Source organism: Coffea arabica, chromosome 5c, assembly GCF_036785885.1.
Source record: "Coffea arabica cultivar ET-39 chromosome 5c, Coffea Arabica ET-39 HiFi, whole genome shotgun sequence".
Lineage (NCBI taxonomy): Eukaryota > Viridiplantae > Streptophyta > Magnoliopsida > Gentianales > Rubiaceae > Coffea > Coffea arabica.
Genome location: NC_092319.1, coordinates 40,398,822 through 40,413,419, shown reverse-complemented (window position 1 = coordinate 40,413,419; position 14,598 = coordinate 40,398,822). Strand labels below are relative to the sequence as shown.

Here is a 14,598-nt window from a genome sequence, read left to right as displayed (position 1 = left end):
CCATTCATCTTCTAAGGCAATTTTCTTCTTTCTCTCTCTGTTGTAATATTTTACTTTGTAGATATTCTTAGTGAAATATAATTTGGTAGTGTCTGAGGACATAGGCGTTATTGGCCGAACCTTGTTAAATTTTGGTATTTTTTATTTGTTATTTATTTCTTTAATAGCTATTATAGGATATAGCTGTATAACCTTGTTAAATTTTGGTATTTTTTATTTGTTATTTATTTCTTTAATAGCTATTATAGGATATAGCTGTAGTGTTATATTGTGCTAGTAAATTATATTAGTAGGGTTATAGTGTTATATTGTGCTAGTAAATTATATTAGTAGAGTAATTCTGTCTAAGGAGATTGGATTTTAAGCGGGACTGTTTGTGACCCCTTCAATCTTTCCTGGGAATTAACCATCGTGTAATTTTTAGTACAATACTTCACTCTTTATTCACCTATAAAAGAGTGTAGTTATTATCTGATGCACAACAAGTGGTATCAGAGTTTGAGGTTATTTTGAAAATGCTCTGTGGGCGTAGTTAAATTTGATCTTTCACATCAGAAAAAATATCCTTGGACTTTGGTCCATCTGTGGGAGCTGCTTGTGGGACCAGTAGGGCCTGTTTGTGGGGCCTACCTGTGAGACTGATAGGGCCTGCCTGTGGGGTCCACTTGTGGGGTCAGTGGGGTCTGCCTGTAGGGCCAGTAGGCCCTATCTGTGGGGTCAACCTGTAGGGTCTGCTCATCTTGTGGGGTCCGCTCATTGTTGCTATTGAAGAATATTTGTAACCGAAATGAAAAATAGTACAAAAGTATCGACGTCTACCTCGGCAGCAGTTTCATCACCGTCTATTTGGGCAAGAACTGCTGTCACAAATACGAGATTGGCAGTGGAGATTTTCGATGGCACCGGTCACTTCGGCATGTGGCAATGTGAGGTTCTAGACGCTCTCTTCCAACAAGGTCTAGACATTGCTATTGAAGAACAGAAACCAGATGATGTTGAGGAGAAAGATTGGAAGACTATCAATCGATTAGCATGTGGTACAATTCGATCGTGCCTTTCAAGGGAGCAGAGGTATGTATTTTCAAAGGAAACTTCTGCAAATAAATTGTGGATGGCGCTAGAAAAAAAGTTTTTGAAGAAAAGCAACAAGCTCCATATGAAAATGAGACTGTTTCGCTTCACCTATGTTCCAGGTACCACAATGAATGATCATATTACCAATTTTAATCAGCTGGTTACTGATCTAATGAACATGGATGAAACATTCAAAGATGAAGATCTAGCTCTGATGTTATTGGGATCACTTCCTGAGGAGTTTGAATTTCTTGAAACCACTCTACTCCACGGGAAGGCTACTATATCTCTCAGTGAAGTTTGTGCAGCTCTGATACCAAAGTGAAATATTACAATAGAGGGAGAAAGAAGAAAATTGCCTTAGAAGATGAATAGTGGGATGAGGCACTTTGGTCAACAAATCTCCACTTTGACGAGTCTTCACATCTTCAATTCCAAATCACTCACGAACAACATTTAATAGTGTCTTCAGATTCCATTTTCAAACTTTGACAATCCGAGATTTGTTGCGTCTCAAATGTAAATAGAGTTTTTCGTCAACCTACTCAAAATGCCTGTGGTATGGTTTCTTGGTTTTTGCATAATACCGAGGAATTGTTGACTGGCAGTACTTTGCAATTTTTATTAATTTTACAAGTCTATTTCATTCTTCAATATAACACTATCTATTACATGTGTAATATCAGTGGCTTTATAATTTTATTATTGTAGGCTAAGTATGCCATGTTAAATCGACCGGCATTTCGGTCAGAAAACTAAAATTATGCTATACTAAAACCTTTAATTTCATCAACCTACCTTTTCCTGCCAAGCCATTGTTGAGCTAGTCCTATTGATCATAAGAAAGTCGTCCTTGAAGAAGTCTGGCTGGTTAACAATAAAATGAATTTTACACAGATCTTACAAGCAAGATATCGCCAATTCTGCAGGAATATGTTCAACAGCGAAAAACATAGTACTTACTGTATAAAGATGCTAATAACTCACGAGCTGTATTCATAATCAAGAGTTCTTTTGGCTCAAAGATTTTACTGCAAGAAAGTTACTCCTAGAACACAGAAAGGCATACTAAGCCAAAAATCATGGAAGAAAAAAAAGTTTCATATTCATTTTGGTCCCAACAATTATTTCCTAAATGGCCTTCCAACCAAAATCCTGCTCCATTTCAGGGTATGCATGACAGCATGAGTGTCACCTTTCGCAGGTGTCATGGATACCATCCATTTGAAAGTAATCTCTCAAACTTGCAATCACATGTTCAAAAGCTCATACAAACACAAGCATTTGCATCAAATCACAGTCAATTGCAACAATAGGCTACCAATAAATAAGAAAAATAATGAGAAACAGTGAGAAGCTGATAGCAAGCAATATAGATTGTTCAACAATTAGATTGTCTTGACAACACAACGGGACTGAGATTAAGGAAGATCAGTACCTCAGACCAAGAAAATCTTGGATCTGCTGTGGACAAGGGTGAATTTGACCTATCGACAAATTGCATATCTATTGAGTGCAACACAACAGAGAAACATAATTACAAGGTTGCTTTCAACTGACACCTAAATAACAGCAGGAATATTGTGATTTCTTCACATTGCCCCTCTAGTGCTTGGATAAAGCCCAATGGCAGAGTCTCATCCTCTTTCTTGAGAAACAATATCCATTTAGAGGACTAAAACAAGATGCTAAGCCTCACGTACTTGATCGACAGATTATTTGAGCACCTGTAAACGAATGATCCGAGAATCTTTTAGAGGAGAGTTGTGAACCTTCAGAACTTGAGGACTCCAGTTAATAAAAACTTCTAGCAGAAGTTCATTTCCACCTGAATTAACCAGGAAATTAAGGACTCTGAGTTGTACTGTGGACAATCAACAAAAGCAACCACTTTACCAGTCAAGTATCTTAACGATAGTCCAGCCACAGAATAGGTCACCAGATTATTGACTGTTACAACATCGATTTCATTTTCCTTCTCCTTTAGCAATATGAAACATTAACAGATCAAACATAAAATTACTGCTCCAAAAAAACTACATATCAATTTCTATAAGACAATGATTAACACTTAAATGTTTTCTTCATATAATCATACACCCAAGTGTCTCAGCTCTCCAAAATGTTCATTGCCAGGCTAAAAATAGTGATGCAGTTTCAATTGACTTTTATTTCGTGACAACCTCAATTAAAGTGATTGCAGTCCTAAGTCCCCAAAATATTTGGTAAAGTGAGCATTATTTTGGATCCCATCCTTACCACATTATCCCCTTCAATTGAACTCTTAAACACTTGGACTGCCAAAGCAAGAAAATTGTTAATAACAAGAAGCCCTGAGATACATTATCAAAAGACCTGTTAAGAGGTCTGATTTCTCACAAATGGAGAAGAAAATTTTAATTTGTTCTCTGCTTACCCTTTAGCTAAAGTACCTTCTGGTACTGGATACTAAGGAGATTTGTCATCCTCATCTGAACTGGAATCATCCATATGCCTTTCTTTGATTGCAGGAAATAATCGTTGCCGAAAATCTGGCAAGGACTCGCGATTGGATTCTTCAGAAGGTGATGGTGCTAGCGCTTCTTTTCGAGGGGTCTTGGCTGGCAATTTTGTTGAGCTTCTAACATCTCTGCATGCCTTATCCACCATTACCAAGAAATCACGAACAATAAGAAAGAGGCGCAAGCCCTCATTCTTTCCTGCATTTCCATGAAAGTAATCTCCTGTACTCTTCACAAGAGCCATTATCCTTTTCTCTTCCTCCAGCAGCTTTGTGATATCAGCTTCAGCATGCTCCACAAAATTAGTCAGTGTAGTGCGGAACTCACTGTCTTCCTCAACATTCGTCATTTCATTGTTTATGAAATCTTTAAGCTTTACAAACGATTGCCCAAGACTGGAAACTGCTCCAGCTAGGTCGTCACCATCTATAAGTGCTGCCTTTCGTACATTCTCCAGATCGTTGCTCAGCCCAGATACCACCTGAAGACCAAGGCTGCGATAGTAGTCAGCTGTTTCCTCTGATGATTCCTCCACTAGATCTTCTGTTTTCACACTGGACATGCTGTGGCTTTCTCTTAATCTACGTGCAGCCCTTAGACCCTCAGATCGGATGATTTCCTGAACAACAAAGTGAAGGAGTGTGGTCTTACCATCAGTTCCTTTTACATCTGACAGTTTCAAGAGAGTGTCAAGCTTGAATGCTGTTGCACCACCACGGTAAGTGCCATCATTCATGCGGTTTCCAAGTTTCAGAACTGCTTCTAAGAGTTTCAGGAATAGTCTGCTGTTTCTCAGTTCCTTACAAGCTACCTGCAACACATATGGTGGGAGAAACATTTAAAAGAATTAGTTTGACATTTTTACTTAAAAAGAAACAAATGAAAATCATGATTTTTTGAATCATTTAGCAACCACTGAAAATAACAAGATGCTCTGGAGCGTACATTTTCTGCATAAAAGTTAAAAGGCTACTTTGGAGCTGTTCCAGTTAAATATTTCTCAACCAATTGCAAATAGGAAAGTTTCAGATAGACCACAGCTATACATATAATAGCCAACAAATTAAATGCCATCCCAGAATTATTTCCCAAGTGCAAAATAATAAAAACTTGAACACTATAAAGTCTTTGAATCAGTGAGACTTTGACAAGTAAACAAATTGCATTGCACTTCCCTGAATTAATTTTCAGAGCTTGGGTAACCTAATACAACAGCAGGGCAGCCAAAAGGTAAACGTCGATCATGTTGCCAACTATTTTAGATTTTAGTACACATCATGTTGGTCGTAAATGGACAAAGCATGATAGTGTGTAATGCATACATGAGGGTATGCTTTTATATTATCTAATTTGAAATCTGGTGTATTAGTTTACTTACCAAACACAATTCCTCTTTTTCTCACCATTTTCTGTGATATGTTCTAAACTATTTTACGCAACAGTATTTCCTCTTATTCATAAAATTGTTAGTGTATCCTCGGAGTCATTGGACAGAAAGAGCAAGTAGATACAAACTAATTGAGTTAACATAGTATTTTCGTTGTAACTTTTTAAGAAGAAAAAAGATACTTTGTGGACAGTTTATGGGACTTCAGGAAATGGAAAGACAGATGACTCATTATTAGTCAGACATCTAAATTTGTAAATCAATTTACACTAACCTCTAAAGTAGCAAAGGATTCCGTGATGGAAGAAGATTCTTCCTGAAAAGAACTCATGAACAACAATGATTCCATCCTTTTGAAGGCAAATGGAATCTCAACCAAGACTTTCAGGAAGCGTTCAGCAGGGCCAAGCTGAGAGACATCCCCACTAAATAACCGCAGTTTTAATTCTTCATCTGTTGTAGGTGCCATCTTCAGTAATGCCTGAACAAGCTCTATTGGCAGCTCATTACCTGATTTGATTGGCAAACACAACGTTGAATTATTTCAGCCAAGACATAAACCCATAACAAAACGTGAATGAGTGCAGAATGTGAATTCATACATGCTCAGGTGATATAATTCGCACATAGGTAAGTCGCCAAGACTGAATCCAAATGATTCACTCAAACTCCATATCTTTCTCTTAATAATTTCTATCAGTAAATATAAGTTGGTTGAGGGACAAAGACATCCACACAGTATTCATGAATCTATGGGCAAGAGCAATATCGAAGATAAATATTGCACTAACAAAAACAACTCTATTCATTATACCAAAAACAAGGAAAAAAAATGTAGAAACTGAGTGATGAAAATTCAATTTTGTTACTCAATCTGGACTATTGAAATCACAATAAAACCTGGGAAGGTAAAATTAAAAGAACATGAAACAGAAATTCTTTTCTGGTAACCACAAGGGGAAATAAAGCAGCAACCTGCTGTTTACAAAAGTTGTTGTGAGCGTAAAGATTACTTTCAGCTAGTGTTTCAGATGGAATCACCACTACCAAGAATTAGCCAATCGACAAAGAATTGAATACCAAGTTATTAATACTAGAAAAAAGTGTCATCAACTTGAAACTTCCATTATCACTATGGAATCTTCAGAATCTAACCGTGGCGAGCATATACTGTTTTATCTTGAAATAAGGCTAGAGCTTCACATTATTTTCCAGAGTTACTTTGAAGTCCGGTCATCATAGTCATCATAGAGAACCTAATGATAGTTTAGGAGGAGAAGAGACTTAACCAAAGAGAATAAACTATCAAATATCAAGACTACCTACATGGTATGAGTGTTCAGTTTTTCTTTAAATACAACGTCAGTGCCAAGTGCTGGTCAACAAAGACTTCAAACAAAATCGACACCCTATCGATGCAGATGAGATGCACTTTCACAGACACGTCCAAGAGCACAGAGAGAGAGAGAGAGAGAGAGAGAGACCTTCCTTTAGAGCATCAATCACTTCTTCTGTTGTCACATTCAATGCTTTAAGAAGAATTGCAAGATTTTGTGATTTTTTCGGATCAATTATCTGAACATAGGGGACTGAAGATTCAGAAGATGAATTTCTCTTGTGCTCAAATTTGCCTTTTTCGGCTGGGACATAACCAAATAAGGATTCCATCATCTCCTCATTAACCCTGTAAATTCACAAAAATAAAAAATAAAAAATAAAAAATTCTACAGTTCACATGACACGTCTACTAAAATAAAGATACCCAGAATTAGCCAAAAGTTAACCGTATAAACTCTTACTGGAAAGACCCAGCTTTGATATCATGCCAAACCATGGAGTGATCAGGGTTCGCTGGAACCTTCTCCCAGAAAAATGGCTTTAACTTAGCTTTTGGAGCATCAGATTCACCCGACAATTCACTTGTATTGCCTCCAGAAGAACTTCTGGGATTATTGGCTCCAGGAGGAGAAGGCCTTCCCAAGTTACTAGGTTTTGGTGGATTAGGAGGAGGTCGAGCCACTTTTGGAGGAGGAGGAGGGGCAGGAGCTGGAGGTTTAGGGGGAGGAGGTGGTGGTGGTCCAGGCCGTGGAAGTGCTGGTCTTCCTGGAGGAAGCGGCAATAAGGAATTAACATTTTCAGATGCATCATTTGTCAGTTTTGTTGACTGAGTTTCAGTTGATGAATCAACAACATTAACTGCGAAAGGAATATTGCTGACAGTAGATGACATCTTGAGGTTTTGGTTATTAAAGGCTACTATATTCTGAGACTTCTGAGTAGAACCTGGATAATCAAAGTATACAAGTCATAAAAATGAATACAGAATGATATTTGGAAAAGGATAATTGATTGTTACTGAAAAATACCAGCAGAAAGATCACTGGAGCAGAAGTTTAGAAGAGGCTTTTCATCTCTTTTTTCATTCTTTTGTCCATTTCCAGGGGCAACTTGTTCTTTTCTCTTGTTGATACAGCATATCAAGAACAGTACAATAAGAGCCAAACCTGTCACCGCACTTGCAGCTATGGCTGCAATGACGTAATTTCTGTTCAAGCCATTTCCTGAAGGAGTAGGTGCACCAGTTTGAGGTCTTGGTAGAGGACCAACAATGGATGATGGTGGAGGAGAATGGATGACATTTTGCGGAGGAGATGATTCTGGTGGAGGTGGCTGTAAAACTGGAGAAGGTGGATGCAAAGTTGGGGAGGGAGAACTAGCAGGCACTGGAGATGGTGCTGGAGCGTGATGTGGCGATGCCACTGCACTTGCAGCTATGGCTGCAGTGCCAAAAATTCTGTCCAAGCCATTTCCTGAAGGAGCTGGTGCACCAGTTTGAGGTGGTGGAGGACCAACAATGGATGATGGTAGAGGAGAATGGATGACATTTTGTTGAGGAGATGGTTCTGGTGAACGTGGCTGTAAAACTGGAGAAGGGGAATGAAGAGTTGGGGAGGGAGAACTAGCAGGCACTGGAGATGGTGCTGGAGCGTGATGTGGCGATGCAGCTGGAGAACCTGGGGCTTGAACGAGGCTTAGCACATGATGATTATGATGTCTTAAGAACCTTCTGGGAGCAGAGGACCAACTCGAAAATAGCTCTGGGCACTTATTGAACTGAGTATTGGAACCAAATTCTTTTCCAGATTCATGATTTTGCAATGGCTTCTTTCTTAAGCACTCAAAGAGAAATTGCTTATCTTGGAAAGTTAAATTGGGTATAGTCTGCTGTACAATTCTTTTAGCCAACAAATCAACGGGCAATGTTGGATTTTCATAAGGCTCTGGTATCTGAGAGAGATATAGTTCTAAACTTTCAAGAAACTGAAGGCACTCCTTCAATTCTCTTCTACACTGTATCCATACATCTTCTGCCTGTGAAACAGTCACATCTTAAATGAACAAGACATTGAAATATGTAAAGCTTGGAATTCATCCTGAATATGTTTTAGTAAATGCAATCCTGTTCCTCTTCTTTTTATTAGCTAAAAAGCAGTTGTCCACTTTATGCTATGTCTGAGATTTAAAGGGGTAATCTGAAATTTTCAGCACAACGTATAGACTGGAAGGTAGCATTGATGATTGGGTTAGACAAAAATCAGTTCCGGTTAGAAATAGTCCTATAAACTGCACTACCACAATAATCAGTATAATAACCAATATTTTATTTTGCAGTATCGCACAAGATATAACAACACAAAATATACAGCCTGACTGCGTATCCCAAAATTTTCCATCCCTCATCAAAGTTTACAAAAACTTTTGGTTACATTACCCATAGCTTTGGCCAGCATTGCGAGAGATTCGATTCATCCTAAAGTATTAATCTAGAACTTAGAAACATGAAATTTCATAAATAAGAATGACTGAAATAGGACCGTACGTAGAAGTCCAACTCAAAACATTGCAGACCTAGCAATAATATTGGCAAGTTGCCACAGAAACTTATCCAATTTAACAGTGTCATTTATGCAATAATCCAAAATAATATTCAGTTTATCAAGGTTTTCAAGCATTTACTAGTAATTAGTTGCTAAAAACTTTGGTTACCACCACACACAGAATTTTGTTTACTTTATTATGTGGGCTGTAACGGTTCATGTCTTTCTCATTCTACATGTTAAAAGAGTCACTCAAATTTAAGATGAAGCTAACTCTGAAGTCTGGCAAACTGAGCTGTTAATATAAGAGTTACTATTAAGTCTCTAAGAAAGAAGAAACTACCAACCCATGAATGGTAATATTCACACCCCAAGCATCAAATTCTTGCAACAGAAATCAAATTTACGCTACTAAAAGACTTTTGTCTTGTGTAGTGTGTGTTTTTATGTCCATTTTCGCAGGAATTGAATCAAGATTTACATAAAAAGAAGCTCATACCTTATCATAATCTATCTTTTCAATATCCAAAGAAACTTCATTGCCACTAAAGGCCTCTGCAAAATTCCTAATGCCCTTTAAATTACTAGCTGCAAAAAAGCACAAAAAAGCAACAAAAAGAAAGTTTGTACGGGACATTCCAACGTCCATTGATAATCAAGATGCCTTTGCCATTCCCACAATTCACTTCTTGTCATTTCATCAAACAAACAAACTCAAGAAACAAAACCCCTTTCAGTTTTGTTATATTTGTATGCAGAGAAACACAATAATTCGAGGATCGGGCAAGCCAAAAAGGAAAGATTTGTTGGCCTCTTCTTTTTTATTTTTCATCCAACGAGACAAAAAATCCCAACCATGCACATGCAGAAGAAGCCCAAGTACAAACGCAAAAAGTCCTTAAAAACAAGAAAGAATGAGGACCCAGAAATCCCTTTCGGCTGAATTTGAAAACCCACAAATGTTTCAAGATAGTTGGGAGATTGAATATATGAAGCAATCATAAACCAAGCTATCTTTCTCTGATGCAATAAGGGGGCAAAAAGGGGATTTGCAGAAAACGTTTGAAATTTTTTGTGTCAGATTTTATTTTCAGTTGGGATTTTTGTTCGTTGGAATGTTTCAGGTTTTTCGGAGGCACAAAGAATCAAATGAAGAGAAGAAAAGAGACCGGAAAATGACAAATACAGATATATCTTTCAGATAAACGAACAGACAAAGGTGCAGAGAACTACGCAGAGGCGAGAGGGAGAGAGCAAAATAGAAAATAATTTTGACCTCTAGCTCTCTAAGCTTTGCTGTAGGTGGCCACTGTAGACTTTGTATACATTTTTTTCCCCTCTTTTTTGGTTTCTGTTAAGATTTGAGAATCCTCCAAAATTAGATATCCATAATTGTTTCTTTTTTGGTCCTATCTCTCTATTGTTTATTAATTTATAATTTTTCTAGCAGGTAGAAAATAAAGTTCTAAAAATACGAACAACAAGCCATCTATCAGGTGTTATATATACACTAATATTAAAGAGACGTCTCTAATCATCTGTCTAATCTAACTCAAAATTAGACAGTTTTACTTAAAAAGTGATCGTTTCATCTTTTCTGAATCCCTGTCTTTTGGGTTGCATTTGTGTCAGATTACAACTTTTATTTTCATTAAGAAACCCTGTAAACATAGAGGTGCAAAGAAGTTGCAAAAGGCTGAATACTAGTTTTTGTTTTTTGAATATTTTAATTACATAGTTTTACTCGAAAAAAATGATCATTTCACCTTTTTTTTTTCATCTTTTCTGAATCCTCCTGTCTTTTGGATTTTATTTGTGTCGGATTACAACTTTTACTTTCATGAAATAAAAAAAACCTCTATACCTAGAGGTGCAAAGATGTTGCAAAAAGGCTGTGTTTTCTGAGAAGTTAAAGTTAGATATTGTGAAAGATTAAGTTAGACATGTAAAGTGTCTAAAGAATAATAATTTTGAGTGTGCATATTTACACACCGAATTAGGTGTAGAATGATATTTTGACTGTGTATATTGAAATACTTTGGCAATTGGAGACTAGCATTGTTCTGTTTCCTATGATGTGCTCATTTTCAAACTTTTTGGTGCCTAGCCTAAACCCCACATGGTAAATACATAGTTGGGATCTTTAGGTTTTTTGTACTCTTTCTTGCATGCTATTCTGTTTCATCATCTCTTTTGATTACTTAATTGCTGAACACTGAAAACTAGTAATCTTTAGAAATTTTTAATACTATATGTTACCCAACGTATACGTCAAAGCAAAATTAGACAACCCTAAACTATAAACAGCATCAATGTCGTACTCAAATTTTCAGAACTCTTTCCTACACCAAAATTTCCTGTATAAAACTGGCTATTTTCTTGACATGGCTGAAAAGAAACGGCACGCAGATGCTGCATGATGCATGCTGTCAATTACAGAAACTGGAAAAAGGCAGCAAGATTATGCTACACTCAAATCCTATTGGGCCAAGGAAAGTTCACTAACTCATCCCCGAACAATCAATCTGGTCTATATGATTGCTCCCTGGATCTAATATTGAAATTGAAAAAATTCATTGTACTATCCAAATATGCGAACATAAGAATACTAGCTGTATATCAGAACATATGACAACCAAATAGAAGTATAAATCTAAGTCATACTGTTACATTAGTCTTATGTTGGTATATCAAGAACTCCTTAAAGTTTAGTACCATAAAAGCTTTGAGTTACAGGACAAAGAACTCAATGATTGCTGCTTTATTTACTTGCATTCAACCAATGGAAATAAGGCGCTTAAGCCGTGTAACCTTTCATTCTTTAAGAGCCTGTCTGGGAGCCAGCTGTGCCTTTATGAAATCAATGATCAGATGAGGACCTGTTGATCGGGAAGTCCCTTCACCAGGCTGCCTTCGAAGGAACGTCCTAGTGATAAAATGGCCATGGTGAAGAAACCGTTAGTTATGAGAAAAAGGAACACGAGTTTCAACGTGGTTAAATGATGAATAGTTCATGATACATACCTCCCTCAACATGCAAGCTAGAGAAAAGAGGATAATTTCAAACACTAAAAAGAAGAAAAACCTCTTTCTCTTTATAATGTAACCACAAGCAATTGACATAGTTGCTATGCAACCTCCCTAAAGGCCAAAGCTTGTATTGTAAATTGACTTGCATGCTCCAAGATTCCCCGTCCATAACACAAGGGAAGCATGTAGCAGGTGGCAGTGATGATTCAATTCTAGACAAGGTTTTTTGACCCTATATCAAGTTTATTTTTACTCTTCTAACTTCCAAATCTGGCACTCCCTAACAAACTTGTCAGTCAGTATGCAGCACAAACGATTTTGCTTTTGGTTCTGGTTTTCTTGCTTAAAGAAGTTAACATACAAGCAAGGAATGTACATAGTTTCTGTCTTTCACATTCTATGTCAGGAATGAAACAGACAAGTAAAGCACATTAAGAGATGGAAAATAATATTTGAACATCAAACCTACATCCAGTGGAACTATTTACGAATATTCCTTTCCCTTTGTACATCTACTGGAGCCACTTAGCAACTAGCTGAAGCCCAGCCTTTATTGCTAGTTTGAACTAGACAGAGGTAAGTGCTCTTTAAGTCGATGAGAAATAAGCTGACAAAAAAACTAATGGTAGGCTTAACGCAAGAGTGTTGAACCTCTGTCTGATAATTGGTGACATGCACATAGTGACGAGCATGTATATAGTGGCAATGTAGCAGAAAGGCTTTTTCCCATTCTGGGTTGGGATTATCATGGAATAAGAAAATAAAGAATGGAAGGAAAATAGTGACTGCTAAATATCCTGCTTCTAAGTCTCATATCTGCGATGAATGAAGAAAAAAGTTGAAAAAAAAAATGATATCTTTGCCACAGGCCATCAGATTGTCGTACCTTCTTTGGCGTATGTTTGCTGTCTGATTGACTGTTGAAGATCCAATGTCCATCCTGACAGAATTTCCCTAATGATGGTACAGAGAAACTACCTGAGTTCAGAATTTTCAATATTGTGGTTTTAGTCCAATTGCTGCTAAGTCCAGAATATATACTACCTGAGCATTTTCAGGATTTTCTGCAGCAACCCGTTTCCCGAGTAGCTTTGCCTGCACAGAAATTTCATTCCTTTTTATGTTATGTTTATCTTCAAAATTGAGTGACCAAAAAGGGGGAGGAGGAAACTCAAATGAAAAAACTAGAGCTTGCAAGTGTTACATCGCGCATTAGAGCTCAAAAGACGGTATGGTCGTCTCAGGAGCACCATTTACTCACCTTTGACAACTGAATGTCTTTAACAGCGCTTTCGAGATAGTCTTCGCAAAGGCCAGCTTGAAGAACCGATTTCATTCCCTCCACTTCTGGATTGTAAAATCTATGGAGAAAATCCAGTACACATTTGCCTGGAAATAGGTTGACGACCTATTGTACCCAATATAACCATGTGACGTCTATAAATGGGCAGTACTAAAACAATGAATGTCAAACCAGATATGAAAGCTACAAATGAAGCCTTTTAACAGGCAGTACTAAATGAAAGTTCTAGCCTTTCAGACTTGCTATTTTCCCTACTCCAACATCATAAACCTCCCAAACTGCATATAGAAACCATTGCAACAATTACCATAAACAGCCCTTAAAAAGTTTTCTAAGGCTAAATTTTTATATATGGTGGATTTTATAATCAAAACAGTTATCAAATTCAAGAATTTTTTTTGTTTTTTTTTTTCTCTTTTTGTTGCATGATGATAAGGGGGTAGCAGGGTTTGCCCTCACACTAAGACTGCTAGAGAATTGTGCTACAATTGTACTCCATGGTTACTACTCATCAGGATTTCCTTAGTCCTTATTCTTATGACAAAAGTTCAATCTACTACAATGTTCACAGTAAAATATGCTAAATGACTATCAATCAATCAATCACATTAAAATAAATCATCAAAATTTAGCAATACCTCAGACATTTTCATCATCAATAAAACACACTACTCTAACTGAAAACATGCATGCATGTCAATCGATCAATTACGAAAATTACCGCAAAAATACTACCTTAAAAATGTGAAATTGTGCTTGCCTTCGGAAGATTTTGAATCTAGTTTTCAGCCATCACAGGCAGACCTTGAACGAAGAGTGCACCCAGACAAAAAGTAGACAAGAGACGGAAAAAAATGTAAGAAGTGTGATAAATGCATTCAAGTACATAAAATCTTGGAGGAAATTAAAAACAAAAAACAGAAAATCTATAATCCTGGAAGTATATTCCTTTATCTTCCACTGAGAATTAATTCTAAAAATGTTGAATTGGTTCTTACATTGAGGAGTTTCTGAGTCTACTAGTTTTGAGCTAGCACAACCAAACCCTGAATGAACTATCCCTGCATGCAAATAAAAATTAACAAGAAGAGGGGAAAAAAAGTAAGGAGTTGTGACAGATGCATTCAAGTATATAGAATCATGGTGGTTAAAAATGGAGAATAATATTGGAGGAATACTCCCTTCTCTTCTATCGAGAATTAACCCCAAAAATATAGAATTAGTTCTTACACTGGGGAGTTTCTGGGCTTCGTTTTTCTGCTAGCAAAAACAAGAAGGAGAATAAACTTGAAGGAATATTCCCTTCGCTTCCATTGAGAGTGAAGAAGTTGTCAGCAGCACAGGTCCGCATGCCATGCAGCTCAACACCTGCAGCAATACGAAGCAATGACGTGTTTGTAGGATTGGGAGGCCACAATAAAATAC

General features: G+C 37.1%; 1 protein-coding gene across 7 annotated transcripts; it reads right to left on the bottom strand.

Moving 5' to 3' along the window:
• Positions 1 to 2,411: 2,411 nt before the first annotated feature.
• On the bottom strand, positions 2,412 to 14,527 carry LOC140003904 (formin-like protein 3). 7 transcript variants are annotated; one of them, XM_072050918.1, is made up of 14 exons: positions 14,404 to 14,527; positions 14,172 to 14,234; positions 13,909 to 13,977; positions 13,132 to 13,278; positions 12,915 to 12,965; positions 12,757 to 12,824; positions 11,652 to 11,766; positions 9,340 to 9,428; positions 7,329 to 8,334; positions 6,762 to 7,245; positions 6,447 to 6,646; positions 5,237 to 5,472; positions 3,491 to 4,386; positions 2,412 to 2,902 (listed from the first exon to the last, which is right to left on the bottom strand). In XM_072050918.1, the coding sequence occupies exons 7-13, from the start codon at positions 11,656 to 11,658 to the stop codon at positions 3,523 to 3,525; spliced, it is 2,886 nt and encodes a 961-aa protein (XP_071907019.1). In that variant the 5' UTR covers positions 11,659 to 11,766; positions 12,757 to 12,824; positions 12,915 to 12,965; positions 13,132 to 13,278; positions 13,909 to 13,977; positions 14,172 to 14,234; positions 14,404 to 14,527; the 3' UTR covers positions 2,412 to 2,902; positions 3,491 to 3,522. The 7 variants fall into 7 exon arrangements, with proteins under 7 accessions (XP_071907019.1, XP_071907013.1, XP_071907014.1 ...); XM_072050912.1 differs by having other exon boundaries at positions 9,340 to 11,766; XM_072050913.1 differs by having other exon boundaries at positions 2,412 to 2,801; positions 9,340 to 11,766.
• Between the last annotated feature and the right edge of the window lie 71 nt (positions 14,528 to 14,598).